Below are 27,250 nucleotides of genomic sequence, written 5' to 3'. Positions count from 1 at the left end.
GAATTCAAATTGGTCTTTATTTAATTTAAATGATATCAGACATTAAAAAAAAGTCTTAAGACATAAAACAATTAATTCAGGGGTGAAGCGGTTTAAATATACCCAAAACCTTAAAAAAATAGTTTTCATTTTTGTCCCCATGTTGAAGGTTAAGTTGGCTAAATACAAACACAATGAGCAACAAATACACTTCAAAAGAAATTATGGAGTTTAAGGCCATAGGAAGGAACAATGCGTTTACACGAAATATAAATAATTTCAAATCAACAAACGCCTTAAATATTTTCACTAATCTATGATGAGCTAGTCTAATTGTTATTTAAGTTAACTAGTTTACATAGTGTCGTGCCAATGCTGGTACATTTCACTCTTAAGCATACTGTCAAACTCCATAACCACACACACACACACACACACACACACACACACACAAGACAGACAAACATAGACTAAGCATGCAAGCAGCAAATTTCATAACACGGAATGTATTCTGTGAAATCAGTGTCTATAGAGCAGCAAAAGGTGTTTGTCGGCAATTTCAATCTGCTATAAGACTCGCCAACTATATGTTTACATCGTTATTTAAACAGTTCACTCGCAACTTAGGAGTTTAAAGGGGGCTTACCGGAATGTTGCCAAATAAAACCTTTACATTTCAAAGTCAACATAATAGCAAACATAATAGCAAATTCAGATTGTAACAATTTTGAAATGTAGCCTTAGCATATTGTATGTTGTACATTATCGTCATTGAGTTATTGTAAACAATAAAGCAATTGGCCATTTCAGAAAAGCTGTATTTATTAAAAGAGAAGGATTGAATAATGAGTAAATGATTACTCCCTCTATGGATTCATGAGCACTGATTAATCGTTGAAAAAAAAAAAAAAAAATGTTGATTTTAAAACAAATCCCTCGAGGTGAGGGAAATTTCATTTAGTTCCTCCGGGAGTAAGTCTGGAAGAATAAATATTTTCTCATACCTGCTTAACGTTAACTTCTCGCGGAGACATCTCTTTTCTAGGTTAGTTCTCAGAGGACGTAACGTTTCTTGGTATCTTTTGATTGACGCACCAAACGATTTCGGCTTTTCAAGCGGGGTTGAAGGCTGGAAACACACCTGTACCACCACTGCTTTCATCACTTCTGTTTGAATTACCCCGCTCGTCAATCATTACTTGTCGAAAAAAGGCGAGGAATATTCAACCTGACGTCCTGTTTGAATAACTGATGGTTTGAAGCCTAAAGATCATTTCTCCACATCTCCGAGCGCTTTAACGAGTTTGACACTCGCGCTTAACGTCTCTGACAGGAAAGCGTTTAAAATTAGATTCGACAGGAATCAGGAGCTGTGAGAAGACGGAGAAGATTAGAGAGATTTATCCCAACTATTCTAAGGTTTGCTTTTGAAAACATAAAAAATGTAAATAAAAAATATATATAAAAAAACGATGAAGCATAAATTTGACTCTTTAACAGTTTAAAACAATGAGTTTAGTCAAATACTATTTTTTGGTTTGTTTTTCCACGGCAGCACCATGATGTTCTGACCCAATATATGTCTGTCAGCCAGGGTTCAAAACATTGTGGACCATTACACGGTAAGACCCAACTCAACAAAATCTATGAATGCTCTAATATCTGTGTAAAATAACATTTACACTTGGAAAAGTGAATGCTAAAAGACCAGATTTGAGATTAGCATTTTAGCTTGGCTCGGTATATTTAAATGTGCTGCAATTGTCAAACTAACTTTTGCTTACTGAAAAAACCACTGCATATGTCATTTTATACCTCAGATTCCAAATAAAACAAAAACTCAATGACTATTAGCTTGTTACAAATGCTAGGCCAGTATTCCCAGAACTGGTTGCATCCTCATTCCAAAGACCATACAAGACACCAATCACTCTTGTGGCAATATGGTTTAATCTAATTACTTTCAGCTTAAAGTGTTACATTTGCTGTGTATAAAACACAGTTTTCTCCTACTCACACCTTGTGTATCCGTGTCTCCTCTAGCTCTAGTTACAACAATCTTATAGGTATAAAGAGTTATACGTGATACCACATCTGAAGCTGAAACTTAGGTTTAATAAGGATTTAATAAATCAAACGGCACCAAACATACAGAACTTTCTCTCAAACTGTTGGCCGACTCATAACTGTTGGTCCTTTAGACAATTTAGATGCTTTAGAGGATTTCAAACCTGCCCGTGCAGGTAGTCACACACATTTAACGCTCATCAAATCCGCATGTGAAAAGAAACAGAACAATAATGGGAAAAAAACAACAACATAAAAACACTCAAAGACATATTTTATCTGTTCTCCACATTTTTCGATAATAGTAGAGAGATTGCAGAGGAAGCAGGCGCTCGTGTAGTGAGATGCCTCTGCTCTCGTGCTAATATCTGGCACTCCAGACAGGAATAACGTTCCTCAGAAATGTCAGTGCTGATTTACTGGCTGAATACTTCAAATTCAGTTTAGATTCAACTTCTTTATCATTCGGTTAACTCAAGAATTACAAATGAGCTTAAATTAGAATTAAAGATAAAATATTTGTATCCTTGTCACTTTTGCAAGTCTCTTTGAAAATGAGAGAATAATAAGGATACTTAAAAAGACTGACGATAGAGCTGAAAAAAAAAATGTACAGACAAAGAAGCAAGATTTGAAACTTTTTTTCTCTTGACTGTTTTAGTCATTTTTCTCATTTCGTTGAACTTCGTAAGGATACGTGGCTTTGCCTGTTCTGAGTCAGCTAAAACCAAAGCACCCTCATGCAGTCTGGGTCATGTGATGTGACATCACAGATGCACTCCGCTCAGTCAACAGTACACGTTGGGACGGGGGATGTAAACATGACATTTCTTGGCAATAAAAGGGAAACAAATCAATCCAAAACAAGTATTTTTGAAGTTCCTTCATTTTAGCTGGAGGTCTAAATGAAGCAGTAGGTGTGTTTGGATCTTCAGTTATTCTGATCCTCACAGGCGTTTCTGTGCAATGAGTGACCCGACCACGACACCTGTGAGCAAGGTCATTCCCGCCAGCAACCACTTCTTGAAGCTTTCTTGTGACTTTCTGCTCTCTGCTGCTGCATCTTTTCCAAAGATCTCCGCGAATCGCTCCTGCACAAAAGACAGAGAATATAATCAGATTTATTTCTACAACAGCGAATCTATGAAAATATGCACACATGTCCTATATTATGTTATTAATGACTAAAATTGGCAGAATATTTTGATTTTGGGGAAAAATCTCATTGACAGGTTAAGACAACTTCCGCTTCAGAGAAATCCGGAAATGTGAAAAGGGTCAATTGTTTGACAGAGGAAAATATTACCATGATCAACCACCCAATAACTATACTTTACACTAACTGACAAACTCATTCCAGCCAACCACTGAACTCCTTCAAGTGTCCCTTCCCATCACGCCTTTCATTAATCCCACCCTAACTGTGACAAGTTTGTGTGTGCAATAATGTGTTCATGCAATGACCACCAGGGGGCGAGATTTACCATGCCTGTTTTAAAGACATCACTAACCTCATTTCTCAGCAGGATTCTGTAGCAACCCCAATTTTATTTGAAAAGCTGAAAGGGGATTTCAGGCTTTATAACGTAACCCGTTTCCTCAGGGAACACACACAAAAGTAGAGCTCACTAACTGCAGATGGAGGCTGAAATAACTCAGAGCACTGCAGTAAAAAGCAAATGCGACTCATAAACATGCATGAGTTCATACCACCCCGACAATTTCTGAGGACAGAAATGTTTTTATCTTCTCTGCAGTTTTCTCAATTGGATCTTCAGAGTAGATACAGGGTCAATATGACTGGCATTTTTGTCAGTGGCATTACAGCAATGCAGTGATTAAGCCCAAAAATTCAGTGCACACACACACACACACACACACACACACACACACACACACACACACACACACACACACACACACACACACACACACACACACACACACACACACACACACACACACACACACACAAACACACACACACACACACACACACACACACACACACACACACACACACAAACAGACAAACAGACACACACACACACACACAAACAGACACACACACACACACACACACACACACACACACACACACACACACACACACCTCAGACGCCCACCCCTGTTTTCCACTCAAGAAGACTGATGTCATCCTCCAGTCTTTCCCTTTGCCCTAGTTATCTACACAAGCTTGAAAATATGGGAAGAAGAATGTGGAGGACTGGGTAAAACCATCCGACACTGAACACGTGCACAGTGGCAACATGTATCAGTCACAACAGAACTGGGTTTCTCTTTATAGTGAAACAAAACTGGATGTCATAGCATGTAGCAGGATGAAGTTGTGTGACAATTTATTTAATTTGGTCTTTTTTAGCTTATATTTTTTAGCCTTTTAGTGCATATATAAATATATATAAAAAAACTTAAATTAAAACTATATTTATATATTTAAAAGCTAACAATTCATTTGGGCTTCTTTTAGCATAAGACACGTAACTTTGTATATTTAAAGGCTAACAGAATTATAGGAAATAAGATTTACACACACATACACACACATATATATATATATAAATCAGCTTTTGAAAACAAACAAGCTAATAAATGGCCAAGGAGACCAAATATTGACTAAATTGTCCTATAAATTTGTGATAATTTGAGTGGACAAGAAATGATGTGGAGACAAGACTCTTTAGTTGCACAACAGCTTAATTTCTGTTGAGAACATGTTTACCACTAGGCCACAGCTCCAATATTTTTGTGACCATTTTTCTGCATATTAATACTCATCCATGCTAGCTACTAAAGCAATATGTCATGTTGCATATGAGTTGAGAAGGATTGCTAAAGCTGAAACATTACAAATTTAAAAAAAGGAGCAGCTAGGAGAGGTCAAATGGGCGTCTGTCGGAAGGACAATGCACAACAAAAATGCAAATGACCTATGGTAAATTACTGCATTCCACCAAGCCTCAAATGTATAATCTGGGGAGGAGTTGTCAAATGTATTGACAGGTACATTGTTTTAACTAACAAAGAGGATGAAAGGAAGAATAATAAGAATAAAATAATAGACAGAGTCTTGTTTTGGATATGAAAAGTGTGACATTGTAGTCAAAGTGATGTCAGTCACATAGTGTGCATAGGAACGAGATCAATTTCATAGGAAATGATACCGTAAGTGTGAGGGAGGGGTGATGGGAGTGGCAGAAGCTGATAACAGACATGCAGTTCCAGAGCAGAGGGGTTATCACAACCAGTGACGCAGCACATGACATCACAAGTCAAGACTGTAACTCACTTACACGTACGGTTAACACAGATACCTAAAAACAACCTCAAAAACACCGTATGCTCAAATCTATGATATACAACAACAAAAAGAATAATATTTGATTATAATTATTAGCCAAAAACTACATTTTTACAATTTTGTTTAAAAATAATGGATAGGACTCGTCCATGAATAGCTAGGGTGTTCAGTGTGGTTGCTTGCTGACCCAAGTCAAAAGCTCCCATAACCAGTTTTTTCTGTCTCACAGTCCCTCCATCAATGCAAGTCTTTTTTAAAAACCATCGGCCGAGTGCTTAGAAAAGTAATACTTCTCAAGAAATAACACAATTGGATGTATGATTCATATCAGTAGCATAAACAGTGCGGAACGAGTGTCAAACGACCCCTCCAATAGGATAGTGATGCGCAAATTGAACACACACACACACACACACACACAACTTGACATCCTACAGAAAGTTCAATATCCTACTAGAACAATTAACCATAAAAGCAAACTACCGTTTCACCGCTCAGTGACTACAGTAAATATCATTTTTAGCATGCACTTCCTCAGACACACCTTTGTCAACCTTGGGTAGTTTAAACATGACCCATGCCGACCTGATCATGAATGGTGAACCGAGAGGGCGTGCTACAGTCAATATAGTCAGACGGCAGAGGAATTTGCATCATCCTTTAACAGGTACATGAGTAACCCAGGAATGCTAAAAGTATGACTTGGCAGCAGAGCCAAGCCTAATGCACACATGTTAGAGAGTTTCAGTGTGAGAAACTGTGAGAACCAGGTAGGAACAATGTACACTGGTATGACAAGAATGTGGCTCTTTGATTACAGTCCAAATCATAAATCTAAGACATGTTAAGGCATGCTTGTTGGCAGTAGGATTATGGTGCAACGCATAGCCTAGGCTAAAGCACATAGAACACTGTAGGCTATAGCACATAAAACACTGTAGGCTATAGCACATAAAACACTGTAGGCTATGTGCAATCAGCTATACATGCACAGGGTGAATCCAGGAGGGGCAGATATGGAGCTGTGTCTTAACCTTTTGAGCAAACATCTTTCATGCTGGAGTGAGTAAGCAAAATATCTGTCATGCATAATAAGCTTTAATTACCTAATCTTCAGATTAAATATCACAGGCCTTTGTCTAAATATCCAAGAATAAGCAATAGTGATGCTTGCTTTAGAAAACTACTAATAAGCCTCTGTGTCCCAATTAGATGTTGCATGAGTAAGCATTACGCAATTAAAAGTATCTCTTTCATGTTCAAACTAATTCCATAATCATCTTTATTTTGTCCTTATCACTGAACAGGCAACTACAATTTGTTTCTTAGTTTCTATTATTTTAGTTGTTTCTGATGCTTCTCATCAAAAGTGAACATTGTCTGCGTGTTCAGATCTTCCCAATGTTTAACATTATTATATTAAAAGGATTGTTCACCCAAAATTTTAAATTCTGTCATTTATGTCATTCCAAACACGTAATACTTTTTCAGTTTAGAACCGCAAATGAATATATTTGTAATTAAACCAGAGAGATTTCAGTCCCTTAATTGAAAATCCATTCACGCAATACTTTGACACTTCAAAAAGTTCATAAAATAGACCATAAAAGAAATTAATATATGAATCAAGCCGTTTAATCCATTTCCTGAAAAGACACGATCACTTGATGATCACTAAACGAGCATGGCTTAATCTGCAAATCATTTGGATTAGAATCATATTTATTTTATTTTAAGTTTTTATTTTTTATTTTTGGTTGCATTGGCTTCCAATGGAGGGATATAAATCTCTCAGGTTTCATTAAAAATATCTTAGTTTCTCAAAAATGGATGAAAATCTTATGAGTTTGGAACAACATGAGAATGAGTAACTGAATTTTAATTTTTGGGTGAACAATGTAGGGGTTTATTAATCCCATCCCCACCAAGCCAGGTACAGCACATGCCCTAACATGTCTCTAACAACGCTGTAATATGCCTGACCATCATGACAGCATTTATGACTCGGTTTTTAAACAGTTCATTGACTAATGTGACTTTGTATATCTTGCAACTACACCTTAAAAGATCCACTCCTAAACTCTCACTGATTCACTGTAGGTGTGACTGAGTGAAAAGCATTTGTACACAAATCTGTCAAGAAAACCTGATTTTTACTGGCTCCAAACAGTGCTGAGGTTGTGCGAATGCTCCCAAGAGATACCGGCTGCTAGGCAGCGGGGACTGCCAGGCGTTTTCCACAGCCCTAAACAAAGAGCACATACAAACCTGGCCCTACAGGACAGAGTGAAACCAGGTGCAAGGTGCCTGCGTTTGGTAGTTAGCATAGGCTAATATCCAAATAGAGGCCAAGAAAGGGGCTGATTCTGATCTTAAAGGAGCACGGTGGGTGAAGGAGTTACTGGAGGGGTATAAAAGCTGGCATAGACGAACAAAGGCGGACCACAGAAACACAAAGTCATCCTTACCACTGTTACTACAGTTACAATACAGACTACTGAGCTACTCTGTTGACATCAGTGTATTACATCAAGTACGTCCAGCCTCATCCTGTTAGAAGATGAGCAATTTGTGAGAGAGAGTGTAGTGTAGTGTCTGTGTTTGGGAAGTTATGAAAGGATCGTACAGAGTGTTCAGTTTGGTTCGGTTGAGTCAGAGCACTGGGTTTCTCCACTGTTACACCATCCTGACCCCTTAACCCTCACCATGGCGTTTGTGAAACCAGTGACTTGCTTTACAGAATAGCTTGTTCGGTTTTCAGCCAGATGATTGATGATACACACACTTAGAGCAGAACACGTTTTATTCAAAACACAGCATGGTGTGTATGTACAGAAGCTAGTTTCTTATCAATACTTCTGTTTCAGCCTTTTCTCACTTGGTTGACCAATGAGAGTCATTTGAGAAACAATGAGAACAACATACATATTGTACATAAAATGCCCATGCAAGCCTCTATGCTGGATGTTCTGTATGGTTGCTGTGTGTTGATTGGTTGCTTATTGACGCAAGTCTCATTATAGCAAGTCCCCAGGAAGCTATAATCTATGTAGGTAACAGGAGCTGTACTTGCAATAAACCTATTTCAGTGAATTACCGAAATCTCCAAAAATGTCTGGTATCATAAATGGATCTTTTAAGTCACACTAAAAAACTATTTTGCACTCAGGTCCATTTAATATGAATGCACAAGTAAATAAACTCCAGTAAATTATTGAGTAAATCCAACCAGAGACAATTTATATAAGAGACATGCCACTTTCTCAATCCTCAATACAGCAATTTTTATCATATTTTACTGCTGTTTCTATACATGCCGTTTTTATGTCCCGGTGACCAGTGAAAGTGCAGTTCGAAATAGCTGCCCGGAGGCGTTGCCAAGATGGCGGCCGAGTGGCACGACTTGCCTAAAAGGACTTTGATCCAACACACCATTGACTTTAAAATGAAAGGTGCGACTTAGGTGCGATATATAGAGCAGGGGTTTTCAAAGTGGGGTCTTCGGACGCCCGGGGGTCCCATTGCCAGGAGGTCTGTGAAATACGATTTATATTCCAAAGTGACTTCTATAATGCATTTAACGTCAAATGAGCAAAACACAGACGCTTAAAAGTAGGCACTTCAATGTTTCTATATATTTTTTCTTGTCTGTGTGACAAGTAGGCAGTAATCTCAGCTGAGCTTTGGTTCATTTGTTATGTGCTTCAGAAAGAAGTTCACAGAGAACTTATTTTGCCTTATTTTCGTGTAAATATGGTAAATAATAAAAATGAGCTGTAGCCTATTATTAAAAGGTCAATTAAACCACTAAAACAAGCATATCATGTTCATTATTCTCACCCACATTAACGTTTAATCACGGTTTAAAGTATGAGGGGAAAATATTCTACCCTATAGGGGTCCCCAACTCCAAAACGTTTGAAAACCCCTGATATAGAGCATTAAAAAATTTCTGTAACCTGTGTTTGAAATCACATACTCTCTGGAGTAGTTACTTCTTTTACATAAGTATTTACTTTGTGACTGTTCAAAAAAAAAAAAGTATGTTCTATGTAGTATGAATGTGTATGAATGTCATCCGGACATACTGCATATTTCATGTGACCTCCCAGCAATGTATTATTAAAAATAATATAATATTTAAGAATAAATATAATAATTAATTCACATTTACTTGTATAGCGCTTTTTCACAATACACATTGTTTCAAAGCAGCTTTACAGAAAATGCAATAATCAACCACATTACAATTTCGAGTGATCTGTTATTAGAGGTAACGTCTAAGTAATTGTATTTCAGAAATCTACATATGCAAAATCACAGGTAAATAAAAATGTATTAATTTAAACATGTAATAATTAAAGGCAGAAACAATGAGCTCATTGAGGTAAGTTAACAAATGATTGTCATTTAGAAAAATTTAGCATTGGTGCATGCTGATTCAGAGTTTTGATTCAGAATTAAAATAATAATTTTATTTTACGGGAAAACTGCAGGTTGCCGTTAACAAGCAGGCAGGCTATAACTATATCTAGAAATCATTAGAAAGGAACACTTCAGTACACTAGAGAATAACGTATGTATTATCATGTATACTTCAAATTTCTTTAGAGAGCAGTGACGAGTTCTTTAAGACTGCAAGGGAAGCTCGGCTTCCCCTATAATGTCAACAATTAATGGTCAAATATATGTACTATTTTGTTAACATTTTATTGACTAAAAATGCTTTAGAACACGTTCATCTCGAAGACGAGTTCGTTCAGAATCAGCAGCTGGTCAGCTGACTCGATTTCCTTCTCATTCATTCCCGTAGCGTCACAGTGCATTTTTCTGTTGAAGCCATTGACTTCAATGGGGCTGCTTTGAACAGTTTTTTTCAGTGCTCCGAAACTAGACGGTCATTGGATAAATGCTGCGATTATGTCCCGCCCACGGACGCTCAGCGTCTCTGGGGGGAATGGAGGAGTGGGCGGGCCCGGACTCCGGGCGTCTGCGTGGTGATTTCGAGGGTCTGTCATCTCCTTTTGATTGACAGAATTTCTGTCAATAGCTGAAGCTATTTGAGCTCAGTGAAAAGTAAACTGAAAAACGCTTTTCTCACGCAGGTAAAAATGGCGAAGCAAAGAGGACACTGACACTGACAGACAACAAAGAGAAGGTTACTTTTGATAAGCAAATTCTCAGCTCTCCGATTCTGTAAATTGTATTACGAATTTCAAACAATAAATATCGCTTTAGCACTTGTAAATGTGACGTGACAGATCATCTCTCACTCTTTAACGTTACAACTAGTAAATAATAAATAAACACGAATCAGCATGTTGAAAGATCCAGTACAACTTACCAACTTTCCAACGCGGAAAGAGATCAATAAAACAGCTGGAGAAAAATGTCACAACGTTTAGGTTTAACGTAACGTTACGTTACCTCAGGATCAAGAAAGCCATTTAATAACCATTGCACGTTAGTTGGCTAGAAAAATTAGCTACAGTATTTTGCTAAATATGTGCAATATATGACAAATTATATCATTTGTATTATATTTAATTTGAGTTGTTATTTAACCTTTAATAATAATACCAGCTGACAGGGCTCTCTGTATGTTTACAGCATTAGATTATATTTTTTTTCTTGAAAAAAAAAATGAATGTAAGTTAGGCTACCTAATATTTATCCAAATGAATCGATATTGAATCAAGATCGGAATCAAATCAAAAGAATAAAATTGCATTGAAATGAAATCGTGTGTCAAGCAATAATAAAATCAGTAGCCTACATTCATTGTACCATGTAAACATTGTAACATGTTTTTACTAAACTTAATAAAATTCTGTTTAATTACCTAATGTTTTGACAATCACGATACACATATTTTGATGGAAGTTTTGGACCATTTTTATGATGTAGGCCGAAAATGAGCTTCCCCTCTTTGAAAGACCAGCAGTCGCCACTGAGAGGTATTATTTTTCATATTTTTTACCCAAAATAGGGTGGTGTGAGCATTGAGCACTATCAACACATGTAATGTCTGTTTCATTCATACTGGAAGCCAGAAAGCTTACTTCACGCAGAAAGTCACACACCAGCACAGTGCAGAACAATTACAGAGAGCGGAAGGGCAGGATTTCCTCACAAATTGCTGAGGAATGCTGGGCACCCTCATTCCTGTGAGGAAATCAGCTGATTTGAAACGTGCTTTAGGATGGGGTGTGGGGTGGGGGGGAGGGGGGGTGTAGTTGGGATGAATTCCAACTGTGTGGCGTCAAGAACTGGCCTTGCGGTTTCTCACTCAATCTCTGCTGAGTCATTCAGACTTCAAGCTGAAACCAGAAATTTCTAGTACTTGATTAAAGGGATGGTGGAGAGAGTGAAGAAAAAAAAGAAAAGAAAAAAAAGGTAAGAGGTAAACATAACATAAGAGGTAAACAAAAAAAAGGACAGAAGCAAGACAAACCCAGTTAAACCATCACAAGCCATGTTACAGTCACAGTGAATCTGAAAATTACAAACATGTTGCAAAAACAAACAGGATGTCATTTTTTTGGGAAGGTGAAAACAAGAGGGTCAAAGACTGTATTTGCCACAGTTACTTTATCTCTGAGTCTGATCAAATTGATGGTCATCATCTCTTTGGTTCATGACGACAATGTGATCTCACTTACTCTAAGAGGGAGGCAGATGCTTCACAACGAATGGGATTTCTGAGGTCAGCCTGGTATTTACCATTTAAATGTCAATGACATCAGCCCACACCTACAGGCCAGGCAAACATTTATTATAGAACGTCTCTCACTTTTTATAGAGAACAACTGTCTCTCTCTGGTTTATGACATGTGGGTTTAGTGGTTCACAGTTAGAGTAGCACATTCTGCATCCCCTCCTTAATGGTCCATTGAATCTCTTGAATTAAATGATTGAAAGACAGTCAACCTTGTTCAGGCCACTTTTATCCTGGGTTAAGATACTTCTTTTTTTGATTACACTTGAAATTTTGAAAGGATGTTAGCACTGCTTTTAACCCGTTGAATTTTAAATTATCCTGAATTGTGTTGCCTAATGTATAATGTGAAACAAGAAAAATGCAATGCTAAATGTTGAGTTGTTTACTGACAGACAACCAAATATGAACTTCCTCAGCCTAATTCATTTTTAAGTTCAAACAACCCCAAGATGAACATTTTAAGCACAAAAGATCAAGTTCTAAATGGGGATCCACCAATATTAAATACAAATCTTATAATACAAATATAAATAATTATTTTCATGTTATGGCTTATATTAAAATTATATACTATTTTGTCTGAACATATAAAAAAAGAATGACTATATAAACTAAAATCAATTTCAAAGGTGAACTTAGGCATCATATTATAAATGTAGCCTACAGTATGAAAAATGGATATTAATTTCTTAACGATTACATTTAACAGTGGTCTTAGATGACAGTAAATGCAATTAGTAAATTCGTGATTTTAGATGACAGACAGTAAAAGTAAGATTACTAAATGTAAAAACAAGGAAATAAAGCAAGCCCAGGGTTCCCACACCTTGGTTAACCTCAAATTCAAGGACCTTTCAAGGACTTTCCAGGTCCAATAGCCTAAAATTCAAGGACCTAACCCTCTGGTCATCTTCATTTTGGGGTCACACTTGGCTCTGTCGCGGTCAAAAGTGACCGAAGCCTTGACATGCAACTTCTTTTTTCCCCCCAGGAAAACCAATGTAATATATTTTTGTTCAATAATATATTTTAATTATTTAGAATTTTATGATACTACGCAATATAAAAATGTTATGAGCAATTTTTTTTCCATTTGAACTAATGTATATATATATATAAAATATTTTTTGATTTTCACATTTCACATTAAAAGTGGAAGCCTTTAAAAAAATGTTTGAAGTGAGAAAAGTGCCATTTGGAGGTGTTAAAAAAATAAAAACTTGTAATGTCCTGTAACCAACTATATAGCTCCCTATAAAGGCTAGGATGGCTTGAGGAGAAGTAAATCATGGGCTAACTTTCATTTTCAAGTGAACTTCTCTTTTAACGAAGCGCATAACTAACGTAAATCAAGCAAGCTAGTACGTATAGGCCACAAAGTGTTGCCGAGGTAACACATTAGCGGACCGGAGGGAATAATATGGATTTTTTTCCAGAAAACTTCTTGCACAAAATGAATTCAATCACTTTCAAGGACTTGTATCTATTATGATCGTTTTCAAAAACTTTCCAGGGCCTTGAAATCTTTTTTTCCGATTCACAAACTTTCAAGGATTTCAAGGACCCGTGGGAACCCTGAGCAAGCCAAATGAAATATCCAATATTGACCAATAAACAAATAAATAGATACAAATATCAACCAGTTCTGAACACTTGGCAAAACAGAAGGAAATCAATGGAAAGGTTCTCTAACTGTTCACCATTTGTTAATTAATCCAAATACAGGAAGCAGCACCATTGATGAAAAGTTGAACCAAACATCAGTTTCCCAAGCACAGAAAGTACAGTCACGTTAGTTAAAACACAGCAACACTGGCCTCCTGGACAGATGATGTTTTATGCAACTCTGCTGCTTCATTCACATTAACCGTACTGACGGTTCTCAGCATGTACAGACTTTATTATCTATTCTCCTACATCCAATTTTCCCAATTACATCAGTCTTTGCCCAGAAACATTAGCGTTTCATTATGTAATAATTTAGTGTGAGGACACCTGGCTGATACATTAAACTGGTTTAACCCTGCGCCTCAAATTTTTCTGACAATTAGAGCAACAAAATAGACTCCACTAAACCCTCAGCCCAAATGAAATTTAGATCACAGAACATCCAATCAGATCACAGCATGAAAAGTAATTTGAGCAGTACACCTCCCCGTTTTATTTTAGGTCATATATCTGGAGGATCTGTCTGTGGCAGGTGTCCTTTGTACCCGCCTGGCAAAGTGGCCATGTTTGTGCGTACCGTAAATGAATTAAAGAGAAGATTAATGAGTCAGGAGAGTGGGGCTCAGACTCCAATCTGTTCCGTATCTCACCGGGGAGACATCAGCTCCCATTCTGTCAAGCAAAACCCAGTGAGCTGGGACACACACAGACCACATACGTCCACATACATACAGACCATAGCATTCATGCATGTTCTTGGACACACATGCAGCCAGATTTACCAGTCTCTGACCTAAACCGGCGCTTACAGGCAGACATGGTCTCTGGGGATATTTGTCAGGAAACAGACTGTAAGACTTAAGCATATTGGATGGCGCACCAGCCTGAGACAGAGCATGCAAGTACATTAATGGTGTGGTGCCAAGATATAGTCATGATTTTCAAATCACAAACGCAGCACCATCTTGGTCAATTCCATTTGTAGAATGATTTCCCTAAAAAGTAAACACTGTGGTGTGGTAGTGTTAATTTTGTTAACAAAATCTATGACGAAAAATGGACGTTGATGACATTTTTTCCCCCATAACTAAGATGAGACGATGATGAAACGACACCAATGTCATTGCATTTTGACTATATCATTTGAGTATTTCAACATGCAAGATCGTTGACGAAAAAAGACGAGACTGAAATGTTGTTATCTTTCATGCTTTCATCTTTCATTACTTTTATGCTTGCGGTTGCCAGATGTCAAGATTTTAAATCCCCAAATCAGAACTTCACTGTTTTACTTAATATTTGCATTCTGGCAACCATGGGCATTTGCTCTTTGCTCTACACAGCGGAAGCGGCGCAGATGATCAGAAAACACAGACAAAAACAAATAAGCTGGAGTTTAGCAATCTCCATTGAGATATTTTGCTAGTCATTCGGTGTTCCGTCACGAGCCGCTTGCGCTGTTTGCTGCAACAAAATCTGCGATCCAACATTCTCAATGATGAACTAAATCCAAACATGGATATCGACTATCTCTACTAGGCTACTGTTTGCAATTGTGGTTGAATAATTGCACTTGATTATGTCCGAGAAAGTCTTTTTTGCTGTAGTTTTAAAAGGTAGGGTAGGCAATTTCAGAGCAGCTAGCAATAGCAAATTAGCTTTTAAAGCATGAGATCCCACCCTCCCTTCAGAACACTCTCCAAAGCCACACCTCCTTCAAAACTTATGAACGCACACAGCAGAGTCTGCACACGTAGAACACCGTATCATTGCATTCGGACTGAATTCAATGATTGGATGAAAATGATTTGGTCTTGAGACTGGCAGACGAAAGGAGAGTTCGGGAATCCAGTGAAAAATTTTCATTATTTTTGCAATTCCATTTGGTGATGTTAATGGAGCAGAATAGATACATTTCTGCAAAATCTTAGGAGGTGAACAAGGTGGAACCTAGAAAACAACAACAATGTGACCGATGGCAATCAGAAATGATATCAACACACTTTATCAGTAACTTTAAATCCCTGTGACTCCATCGTCATGCCTTTTATTCACAACTGTGCCAAATCCTACTGATGGGGCATCAGATTTTCTACATAATCTGATCTCAACTAGAAGCTATATAGGAATGAGAGAAAGCTGGATAGAAAGAGATAGGCTTTACTGAAGACAGAGTGAAAGGGATGGAGAGAATATAAAACAGAGGATAAATAATGAGAGAGAGAGAGAGAGAGAGAGAGAGAGAGAGAGAGAGAGAGAGAAAGAAAAAGGGGGGGGGGGGGGGGGAGGGGGTTGCTCATGACCTGATTTTCCAGCATAAGCCAGTTCAGCCAGAGCAGAGCAACAGTCATGTTACGTCCAGAGCGGCACAGGCGAGAAGCTGATCTGAGCTCTACCTCCCCCAGCTCCTAATCTGCTATCAGCCAGGCGTCACACACTCAGACTGAGCTTCCATTCTGAGTTCTCTTTCAGTCCTACCTGAGATCTCTGAAGCACTGTGGTGATCTCATGACTCAAATGACTCCATCTCTTTATGACTTCATATGACTTCACTCAAAACTACAGACATGCTTACAAACTCAAATGTAATCATACTATACTGATTGATATCGATTAATTGATTTTAATCAATCTTAATTTTTTTTTTTTAAATCGATTTTTAAATCTCAAGATCAATTTTGGCCGTTTTCAGTTGACGCATGAACACAACATCACTTGTAGTGTGCCTGTGCATGCTTTGTTACTTTTAATATTAAACAAAGGTCTTTGTCAAATGTATCCAAATTCAAACAATTCATGTCGTTTTGCCGCTCTTTTAATGTGACCTGACAGATCGCTGTAGCCACCACAGTTCAAGCAGCAGCACAGTGCGCGATTTGAATTTGAACATATTTATTTATTATATCTAGTGCTCAATTCAAACTCTATTGTCAATTTTAACCTTTAATACCATATGCATCAACTGACAGGGTTCCCAGTTAATGCTGTTCACAATTACAGCATTAATTGTGGGATTCTTTTCCATAAGAAAAAAATGATATGTACTGTGCATGACATATGTAAATGAATTGAAATCAAATTAAGAGCTTGTGAAATGAAATTGAACTGATTTGTGACATCTGTCAATAACCAGACCTATTATTTTGCGTGATTTACACTAAAGACATCATTTTCAAATATGGCATGCTGAATGAATGAATAAATATTTTATGTAAGCATTTGACTTTAATAACAAATGTAAATTTCTTCCATCCATATTTCTGAGTCGTCCTCCTCTTCCTCAAGTAGTCTACTATATGATTCACACATTTGGACCCTGCGCTCTGCCTAGCTAGAGGCTGTTCAGTGCAGTACATTATGAGCGAAAGTGAAGGGGCAGATGAGTCGACCCATTACGAAAAAATAAAATACAGTTGCTTTTTAAAGTCATAATTCTGTCAGATGAACAAGGAGCTTAATGTGGTCCACTGGCGACAGAGCCACTAAAAGGTTAGCAGGTCCTTTCAGTGGGCCGTTATTTGTGTTATTAGAGGCTAATTGCAGTGCGGCTCGATGACGCTGGCTAATCTTGGCTAAAGTGCATTAGGAGAACCGGGCTTAAATGTGCAGGTCGCTCTTCCACGCGATTGACCAACACAGAGAAGTGTGTGTATGTGTGTGTGTTGTTAAGATTTTTAATTAGCTAAGAGGAGCTGCAGCTAAGAAGCTAAATCCACTGGAATTGAACATCACACATGTAAACAAACACACTGGCAGCGTCACAAAAACATATAACAAGACGAATGTGGGGGAAACTTTGCTAAAAATACACTAGGTGTATTCACAAACACTTAGGTGGGAGAAAAACTAGTGACAAGACCGATAACTGACTCAAATGTGCTTTATTGTTGGATGTGCATTTATGAATTTTCATACATTTAAACAGACAGTTCACCCAAAAATGAAAATCCAGTCATTTACTCACTCTCTTATTGTTTCAAACTATCTTTCTTTACTCGATGGAGCAAAAGAAGAACTTTTTTTTAAAATGTTGATGCTGCTTTTTTCCATACAAACAACTGGAACATTTCATGCATCTCCTTTCATATTTCACAGAAGTCAAATGTTTGGAAACAATTAATTCACAGAATTTTCACTATTGGGTGAACAACCTCTTTAAAATCTATACAAATCCAACATAATTAGGCTATGCCTCTACTACTAGCTACATGGACCAAAACAATCCTTCCCTCTCCCTCTCCAAACATTCCGTTTGGGATGCTCCGTCTCCCCCCCATGACCCTGGCAGAATGGAACAGCCCAACCTTCCTTGAAGGTGAGGCCAGCACCCCCCCCCCCCCCCCCATCTCCCCCCGCCTGTGACATAAGAGGAGTGCACTACCGTAGTATAAGTCCTTTTCTCATTCTCTCTCCCCCCACATTTTCCTCTTTCGCTGGTGACAAGGCTGCTGGAACAGACTGAATCCCACCATCTGTTTACTGCCATTTTCACTCAGTCAGCCACACATACACCAAGCACACACATAAAGCCATGTGCATGTACTCCAAAAATGGAATCACCATGATTCCATTAATCTGAACCAAAAGGTCAGGGGTAAACTACAACCTTGAAGATAGCAACATGAGGCGCCACTTACAACAGCAGCAAATACCACAAACATTAGCTTTAACTGACTAGGGTATAAATTATGTCTCTTGGTGTCTATAGAGGACAACATCACATCTGGATCACCGTCTCCACTGCTGTTATCACTGTGTGTTCACCCGGAGATCTATTGTTTAAGGTAATCACATGCTCAGCGTGTGCTATACCTTCAAATTATTGCACAGATGAGAGGCACATGCGTGTAAACATGCATGAAATGGAACAATAATGCACATATTGCATTTTAAATGCGACGTGTTTGATCACAAACTCAGACACAATTGACCAGGGAGCACAAAAGCAGATGTATAGTCTGTCATGCGACAGACACAGGCGCAGAGTGGGTGGTGCTGATGTATCGAAGCTTGACGAATGATTGCGGGAGGCGTGCCACAAACACGCATGGTCTTTGCGCCTGCCAAATCAATAGAGATGACCAGGAAGGTGAAGGGATGATGGATGGACGGATGGACTTGAACGAACGAGACCAAATAAAGGGGTGAACGGGGACACTAACGGCGGTGACGCTGGCATGTTGTTGCATGTCTGATCTGCAACACGTCTGACCACGTGAGACTGAGGGAAAGGCGGGGGAGAGCGACCGAAAGAAAGAAAGAAAGAAACAGAGAATCGAAAGAAAGGAAGGACACGAGCTGGAGGCGGGAGAAAAAGTAAAAGTGATGGAGGATGGGGAGTAAGGGGTGGTCCCATGGGTGTTCCTTGTGCAAACATGATAGACAATGGGACGAGGGTGTGTGTGTGTACGGTGTGAGCATGTTTGTATTTACACGCGTATACGTTTGATGAAACTCCCGGTAACAGCCCTACGTCACACAAAGACTTCTGTTGTGGTGACAGTGATTAAAACGTGATAAAGGCGGGCCATTGTTTATCAGCATGCATGAGCCCTTTACTGCTAAGTGTGTAAGTGTGTGAAGTTTGTGATTAATGATTCGTTGTGTTTGGAAGTCACTCTTCTAGTTAGGTGCAGATTGATAGTGAAGGAACCTTTGCTGGACGCTAATGAGGGTTTCTGAGGGACTACTGCAACACACACATACACACACACTAAAACAGCAATAATGAACAAAGCAGGTGTAATAAGATTGAAAAGGTATGGACCCCCACCCCTGCTGTATCGTTATTTTGCCCTCAACTCTCATCGACTGCAAATTATTTATCCTGTACTAGGCTAGCCTATCTGAACAAAGGCAGTTATCCTGAGCACATTCACATATAATTCAAGCCTAATTGGTAATATCCCCACCCCCTCAGGCACAGGACTCCACTAGTGGCAACTAGACTAGACTCATTTACGCCAGTCAATCCTCTTTCCACGTCCCTCTGTAGAATAGGAAACTTTTTTTTTTTTTATATCAGAACCGAATGACTTGCCAATGCATTCTTCTCCAGATGCAGACAGAACTCTGTACTAAAATACTCTTCCTGCACTACCTATTTATTCAGAGGTACCACAACAACGCTTCTGAATGTATGACACGAAACAGACAGTGTGACAAATTAAGTGCGATTACAGAACAAATGAATAAGTCGTTTGTTCTGTAATCGCACTAAATTTGTGCGATTGTGCGAAACAGGTTCATTTTAGTGAATCAATAGCATACAGTGCAACTAATCCAATTCCTTGATTTATGGAGTTGACTCTAATGCAGTGTTTTATTCAATATTTTGAATAAGCTTTTATATTAGTTTTCATTTTAAATTTTAGTTTAAGTTTTTTTAATTTTTGTTTGTGCGTTTTAGTAATTTTAGATCTTCAACTAATTTAATTTCAGTCAGTTGCCAAGACAACATTTGTGATTTTTTTAATTTATTTAAGTCTACGTTTTTCCATTAATATTTTTTTAATTTCAATTAATGAAAAGGATTTTTTTAATTGTTTTAGTTAATAACACCCAGTGCTCCGAGTCTGTTCTTTTTAGTAAATTAAACACACACATTTAACTAACTGTGAGACTTCAGTGTACTTACCAACTGGTTATACACAACATGTATTTAGATACACATTTTGTTTTTGGTTAGTAGTATAAGGAACTGAAATAGTAACTGAACGCTTTAGAATTCTCATCTATATGCCTCCATGTCCTTTCTGTATCTGTCAACTTTACTCAATTTATTCCCAATCGCTATTGTCTGTCCAACGCTCTTTACCACCACTCACCAAACCATCATTGCGAACATACAAAAGGAAATAGACCCGGTGCGGCTGCAACTCTGGGCGTTATTACAGTATAAGAGCAGATCTCCCCAGAGCAGTAATAACAGCCTGACGTGCAGGTACTGCCATACACCTGCATCATACAGCTGCCAGACACTGCAAAACTCAGCGTAGGCAAAGAGAACGAGACCAAAAGGTGGTTAAAAATGTGGGAGGGGAGAAACACACATGCACAAAAAAATCTTGAATATGCGAGAAGTGTTTGAGTGAGAGTGAAACTTGAAATGGGCATTCCCAGCATCTTCCTGCACCGAGGGTACGTCACACCGCATAGGACGGCGCCGATGTTACCCTTTGGTTTTCGTGACAGCTGCTTTTAAATCTCACTACAAAGCAGAAACTGAGATGAATAAATAGCACGAGAACCCCCCGCCACCGCAACGCTTCGATGTGTGATAAATGCTCACCAGAGAGAGAGACTATCCTGTTCGACCGTGAAATCGAGCGTGCATGTGTGCTTATGCGTGCCCCCCACTGCCACAGCACACAGATGAACTACACTGGCCTGATTGAGACCCAGCATCCGTAAGACAACCGAACTGAAATTGATGCCGAATGCAACCGAGATGAAGAGGGTTGAGTGGGAGTCTGCAGAAAGGCGGCCTACATTCATGTAACACGTGCACGTCTGCCTTTTGTATGACACGCAGACCTCATTTTCCTTCCCCCATTGAGGAAGTGACATAAAGAGACACTTTTACAATTTCTGCACAAGATGAACCAAAACTGCAGCTGGGTGCAAAACCTCAGGATGTGAAACCTCAAGACTTCATTCATTAGCCCACTGTAGTGCCATTCAAAATCAACTCTCGAACTCAGCATAATAAATTGCCGACACTTCCCTAGTCCTAAACAGTCCACAGGGTGGCGTCTAAAATGGCATAGATGCAAAAATCTTCTTCAAGTTTCTAGCCGGACAGTATTAATCGCATTAACATGACAAAGAAAAGTCATTTATTTTGAGAACGAAGGCAAGACAAAAATGTGCATCATGACAATAATTAAACTATTTTAATTAATACATAGGCCTACTGCTGAGCGCTGACAAATTTATGCAAGATAGTAACTATGCATTGATGTTTTTAAAGAAAAAAAATCTAGGTTAACAACAAAGTTTTCAAATGTTGTTGTAAAATTGAGATTAAATTAGTTAATAAAATGTCTGAATATTTGGTTTATTTATGCACTGGCAACTAAAATGTTATTTTTGTAGACAAAATGTTGATGACCTGTTAGTTCATAATTGAATGAGATATTAACTGAATTTTATTCGTCAGAAGTTGTCTAAGTTACTTTTTGAAGTTGTAAAAAAAAAAAACTAACAAAAACACCTTTCAAATAAAAAAGATAAAATGGACAAAAGACTGTTTATCTGACCAATGACAGAGCTCAGAAAACATGTTTAAAAATCTTTTTAATTACTCAGTCTTTTAGGACTGTTTGTTGTGTTTCATAATGTTCTCATTCCAGTGATCACATGAGAGATTCAAGATCCGAATTTAGATAATGACGTGTTGACTTTTGCTTTCTACACAGTTCCAGATTTTTTTGTGCAATCAAGACATCACAAGATAGCAAAGATGAACGTCAAGGGAAGAAAAAAAAATGCATGTCTCAGACAAAACAAGATTTTGTAAAATGTCACATTGGCAAATGAAAATAAGCGTCTAAAGTAGAATAAACAACATTGACAAAACCAACCTGCCAATCAGAGAGTCTGTTCTCTGCACCATCCAATAAACCAGCTGTGTTAAAAATGACCTTTACAATCCACTTGCAACTCCCCCCCCCAATACCCACCCAATCACATCACAGCCCTGATCACAAAGAGAAAAGGCTGACTTGGCCAGGACCTCTCCATTACCTGCCACTCGTCCAGTATACATAAAGAAGAGAACCAGCACAAAGGGTTTTCACATACTGGACAGCTGACCGACGGGGAAAAACATTGAGAGAAAGTGAAAACAATAAAAAGACAAAAAATATGAAAGGAAAAAAACAATGACCTATCAGTGCATCCCCCTCCGTTCTCAACCACGTCTCATCTCCCACACGCTCTTGACTCCGCTCTGCTCTGTAGTTTCTTTTGGGAAATAAGACTACGGAGATCAATAACCAGCTGACCAGTGGTTGTGGCTCTGCTATCTTATCTCCCATTCTTTTCCCCTCCGCAGAGTTAGAGCATCCCCACCCAGGCCCAAGAGAGCGCAGGCGCTAAAAACAGCCCCCGTCTGGACCCAAGGGAAGCAGCTGATTTGGCAATGCAAAACACACTCTTTCATCAATAACATCCACATTTCCTGGACTATCACAGCCTTTTAAAAGCTTTACAAAGTATTTGAATCACAAATGGCTACAGAAGTCTTGAAGTGATACCCAAATATTAATCACATCTCTTCGTAAGACTTTATTTATGCTGCTTTATTCATATGGATTCATTTTATGATGCATTTATTACCCTTTTGGAGCTACTAAGTTTTAGTTACCTGGACTTTAAGCAGAGGGACAGAAATCTTGGTTTTATTAAAAATATTTTAATTTGTTTCGAAGATTACCCAAAGTCTTGCGTTTGGACAGAACCTTCATTTTTGGGAGTAAAGTTGAGTCTGTTAAAGAGACTTTTTTTACATCAAGGTTGGCCAGGGGAGATTTAAATCAAATTAACAGATATCTTCTAATCAAACAGGATAAGTTGAGGCATTTATCATTTGAGAGGAATCATAAACCTAAACAGGTTAACAAAGGATGTTTGTGTTTTAAGCTGAAGAAAGCTAACAAGGCAGTAGATAAATGCAAGTAATTTTCCACTCACCCATCCTCCTTGGGTCTGGATCCAGGGCTGAATGTGGTTGTCCAGGTAGACGGTCATCCATTCCGCAATGCGTCCCACTAGTGGGCTCATCTCCTTCTCCACACACTCGACGCACAGAGCCCCTCCGAAGGCAAACAGTCCCACGATGCGGCCCCAGTTGACGCCGTCGCGGAACACCTCATCCATCACGCTCTCGAAGCTCTGGTATGCTGTGGCGGGTGTGATGTGGAGCTGTGAGGAGAGGTCGTTGAACGCTCGGGAATAACGCAGCTCAAACTCGTTGGCAGAATCGCGGAGCGCCTCCTTCACCGCGTCCAGACCCCCAGTCCCGTTTGTCTGATGCTGTGGGGATGAAGTGGGGGATCGTGGTGGGGTTCTGTTCATGGATCCGTTTACAAGGGTCGTCGTTCCTGCCGCCCCCTCACCATGCTCTTCGGCCCCATCAGTCCGATTTGTGTCTTCTGTAAGTCCAATGTGGTTGCAGGGGTAGTTCCTCTGCGAGAGTTTATATTTAATAAAAAATACCACCAGTTCTCGGTTATAGTAAGACATAATTCACGTTGTTGCTTGTCGTTCTCCGATGTCTGGGTATCCACTTGCTTGTTCTTAGAACACAGAGCACACCCTTGCGTCCTTCTCAGGCTTCTGCCGACGCTCAGGGATGGTGCAATGGCTCATACCCTGTTGTAAGACAACAGTGCAATGAATTGATCTGTAAATACGCAATCATTTTCACAAACAACAAGAGGAGGGGGTAAGGGTAAACTTTGGAAGAGGTTAAGGGGCATTGAAAATAAACAGCTTTTTTCCACCCTCTAAAACCCTCTTACTTAATGGAGAAGCTTGATCAAAGGAACAGATGGTAGCACCTCATCACCTGCCTCCTATGAAAAACATGGACAATTTCCCCTCTCTCCTTGTCCAAGACAAGGCTAAATGTACACTGACCTTGACATGAGTGAATTTTTAAACAGCAGGGGGCACGAACAGCCAGCGTGGCTAGAATTATGATTCCCTCATTTGAACAAATCTATAATGGATCGTAATTGTGGAGCCAGAAGAACCAGCCAAGAGTCACAGACAAAAGATAGCCAAGTGATTCAAGGCATTTTTCATTAGGAACTCCTTTAAAAATGTTCTGACAACTCATGTCTAACCTATTTACTCCTTAATGTATTTAATAGAATAGACTCAAATGAATACATTACATTTATTACATAAATGCATTATTATAGATCAAATCTATACAGCATTCTTTTACAATTATAATTTCTGATCAATATGATCACTCATTTTGAGCCTTCAAATCTGGATGATTCATGCTGTAGTAGATAGACAGACAGATCTAACGAGAAAAAAAAAAAAAAAAAAAAAAATATTATTAAATAAACAGATTAAGTGACTTCATTTCTGCTGATTTCGTGTTTTTGACTACATCACGAGCGCGGGGTGTTCACGCGCTGCATTATCTGATCGCTGGTTAGGAAGAGCGCGAGAGAGTTCTCAGGAAAAACTGGATCAGCCAAACACGTGCTGACAACAACGAGGCTCAGAGCACAACACATGGCCGTTTCAAAAGCTCTGTCCGTCGCGGGAAAATGACAAATGATTTGTGTGTATATATGTATAACTTAAGTATATATATATATATTATATTAAATTAATTCGCATCTTTTGGTACTTAACAATAAATTACTCATTCTGCGTCCGAATGTGACGCACACTGTCATTATCTAAGAACCACAGCCTTTGTTGCACGTTTATATTACATACGCGTAATATTATGTATATATTCATATGATGTTGTAGCACTTATTGTCTCTGGATTGATCAACGGAAACTTCCAGGAGTGAATTCATTAGATTCTAATAATAAGGCTACACGCAGTGTTTACAAACGCAATGTCCAAAAAAATAAAAAAAAATACACACGCATTCCTACACGCGCAACCGCAAGCGTGTATGAATACCTCCCTTACGAACACAAGGCTATTCAGTGTTTTATGTGAGTAATATCAAGACAAAACATTTAAAAAACAGAATAATCTAATACAGAATTGCATAATATAATACAGATCTGCATTTACTGGACCAAAGTTTGTATCGACCAAATAGTTAGAAATTAACAGAAACAAAGTCTTACGTTAGCATGTTCTACTTTATCTTACGTTATCGTGCCTATTGACAATGTTTACGATCCAGACAACAGAGTAAAAGAGCATTCAGCTTACCATCCATAACACAATCTGCTTACTGTTCTCGTAGATTAAGCCAACCAAGCAAACCACTCTTGAGATTCTGAGTTAAATGTTAGCTATGGATTAAGCGACAATATCAAACTGCGGTAGATCAAAAGTAATACTGTATGCGAGTAAAAAAATGTGCTGGATATTTCTCTTTAAAAGCAGACCTCCCCTCTCTGTGATAGGATATGATCACCTATGCATGACGCTCGCGCTGCTTACCAGCCATTACGTAATAAGCCTCCATTCTAGCTAGGGCCCATTACAGAGGCCGAGCGGAAACAACCAGTCAGTTCTGTTGGGCAAGCAACCGCAACACGTATCACTTTCAGAGAAGTGATCGCACAGAATCACTCCAGCTCGAGAACACGCACATAAAAGGACAAAATCCAGAATGATTAGCCAAACATTGCCGCTGATCAAAGGCAGAGCGCGAGAGCTTTCCAAACCGCGCACTGTCTATGCTGAGGGGAAACGCTGGATGTAGATTATTTAATAATTTCTACATTTTATCGGTCATACAAATTGCACAAATGGCTTTAGTAAGTACAATTACAACCCCCTTCATGTTTTATTTACGTATGAATGGAATACGTACTGCATTTCTGCACGCATTAAAAAACGCAAAAACACTAGCAAGAGAGCAAATTAATATCAAGCCCTATTTGATGTAGGTTCTTGTTGGCCAAGAATGCATTTCCTGTTAAATAAAAGCCAACTACGTCAATCTTTCCTCCCTTCGGCTAGTTAGCCGTGTAGCTAGCGTCATGGAAGATGGGCAGGCTGTACAGGGAAACACGGAATCATTTGGGAAGCTGCTATAAAGATAAAGCTCCAATTTCAAAACGCATCACAGACCTTTGGTACTTACTCGGATATTTGGAAAGGCAAATTCGTGATTTCCCGCATGATCGATGTCGGCGTGTTTCTCCTCGATCAGAGTGCAGTCGGTGTAGAGAGAGCCGCTGTCAGCAGCAGCGCTCAGTTCAGATCCGCCCCTTCAGCTCTGCTCTTTAAACCAAGGGCCTATTCATTTATTACAGCTCTACATCGTATGTGGACTGCCTATGCTGGTTTATGGAGTAACTATTTTACACACTCACTCCAAAGTCCGTTAATTAAAGCTTAAAATCGTCCAAAAAGCAACTCTCTTTTCAACATGTTTCAAAATGTTGAGACGCGCCATTCAGCGTAACTGCTACTAAATACTGAAGACTAAATCTTAACGAACTTTTACACATAAATTACTGATATAAAGTCCACCCTATTCATCTTTTTAATCTAACTACATGTATTTTGATATAACAGTTAGATACTTAACTGCGTTGTGAATGTAAATGTTATAAGGCTCGCGCTCACTAAACAAAGAGTGGCAGAATTACTATGGTAACCTTTGTTACCCCAAAACGCTCGTTATGCCTCTAACTGGCACAGCGACATCATGTGGCGTATTCAAATGAATACAAATATTCAGTTTTTTTTGTTGCTGAGATATAAAGCTGTAAAGATGTTTTTTTTTTTTTAACTTCAGACCCGTCAGTGAAAACCTTAATAT

At 38.7% G+C, this 27,250-nt stretch overlaps 1 protein-coding gene across 3 annotated transcripts; it reads right to left on the bottom strand.

The window, feature by feature from the left end:
* On the bottom strand, window positions 1-27,136 carry bcl2l1 (BCL2 like 1). Of its 3 annotated transcripts, none has more exons than XM_079587639.1 (3): window positions 26,567-27,136; window positions 23,454-24,134; window positions 1-3,137 (listed from the first exon to the last, which is right to left on the bottom strand). In XM_079587639.1, exons 2-3 carry the CDS (start codon window positions 24,003-24,005, stop codon window positions 2,994-2,996), a joined length of 696 nt encoding a protein of 231 aa, XP_079443765.1. In that variant the 5' UTR covers window positions 24,006-24,134; window positions 26,567-27,136; the 3' UTR covers window positions 1-2,993. The 3 variants fall into 3 exon arrangements, with proteins under 3 accessions (XP_079443765.1, XP_079443767.1, XP_079443766.1); XM_079587641.1 differs by having other exon boundaries at window positions 26,554-26,703; XM_079587640.1 differs by lacking the exon at window positions 26,567-27,136 and adding an exon at window positions 25,684-26,489.
* Between the last annotated feature and the right edge of the window lie 114 nt (window positions 27,137-27,250).

The sequence above is a fragment of the Phoxinus phoxinus genome (genome assembly GCF_949152265.1).
Source record: "Phoxinus phoxinus genome assembly, chromosome: 18".
Lineage (NCBI taxonomy): Eukaryota > Metazoa > Chordata > Actinopteri > Cypriniformes > Leuciscidae > Phoxinus > Phoxinus phoxinus.
Note: the sequence above shows the minus strand (reverse complement) of the source record. Positions and strands in the feature narration are given on the sequence as shown.

Excerpts from the sequence above, each read along its gene's own strand:
- bcl2l1 (XM_079587639.1), bottom strand. The coding sequence starts at position 24,005 with ATGTCTTACTATAACCGAGAACTGGTGGTATTTTTTATTAAATATAAA. Across the intron at positions 3,138-23,453 it reads TCCAGACCCAAGGAGGATGG|GAGCGATTCGCGGAGATCTT; the intron begins GTGAGTGGAAAA and ends TCTTTTGTGCAG.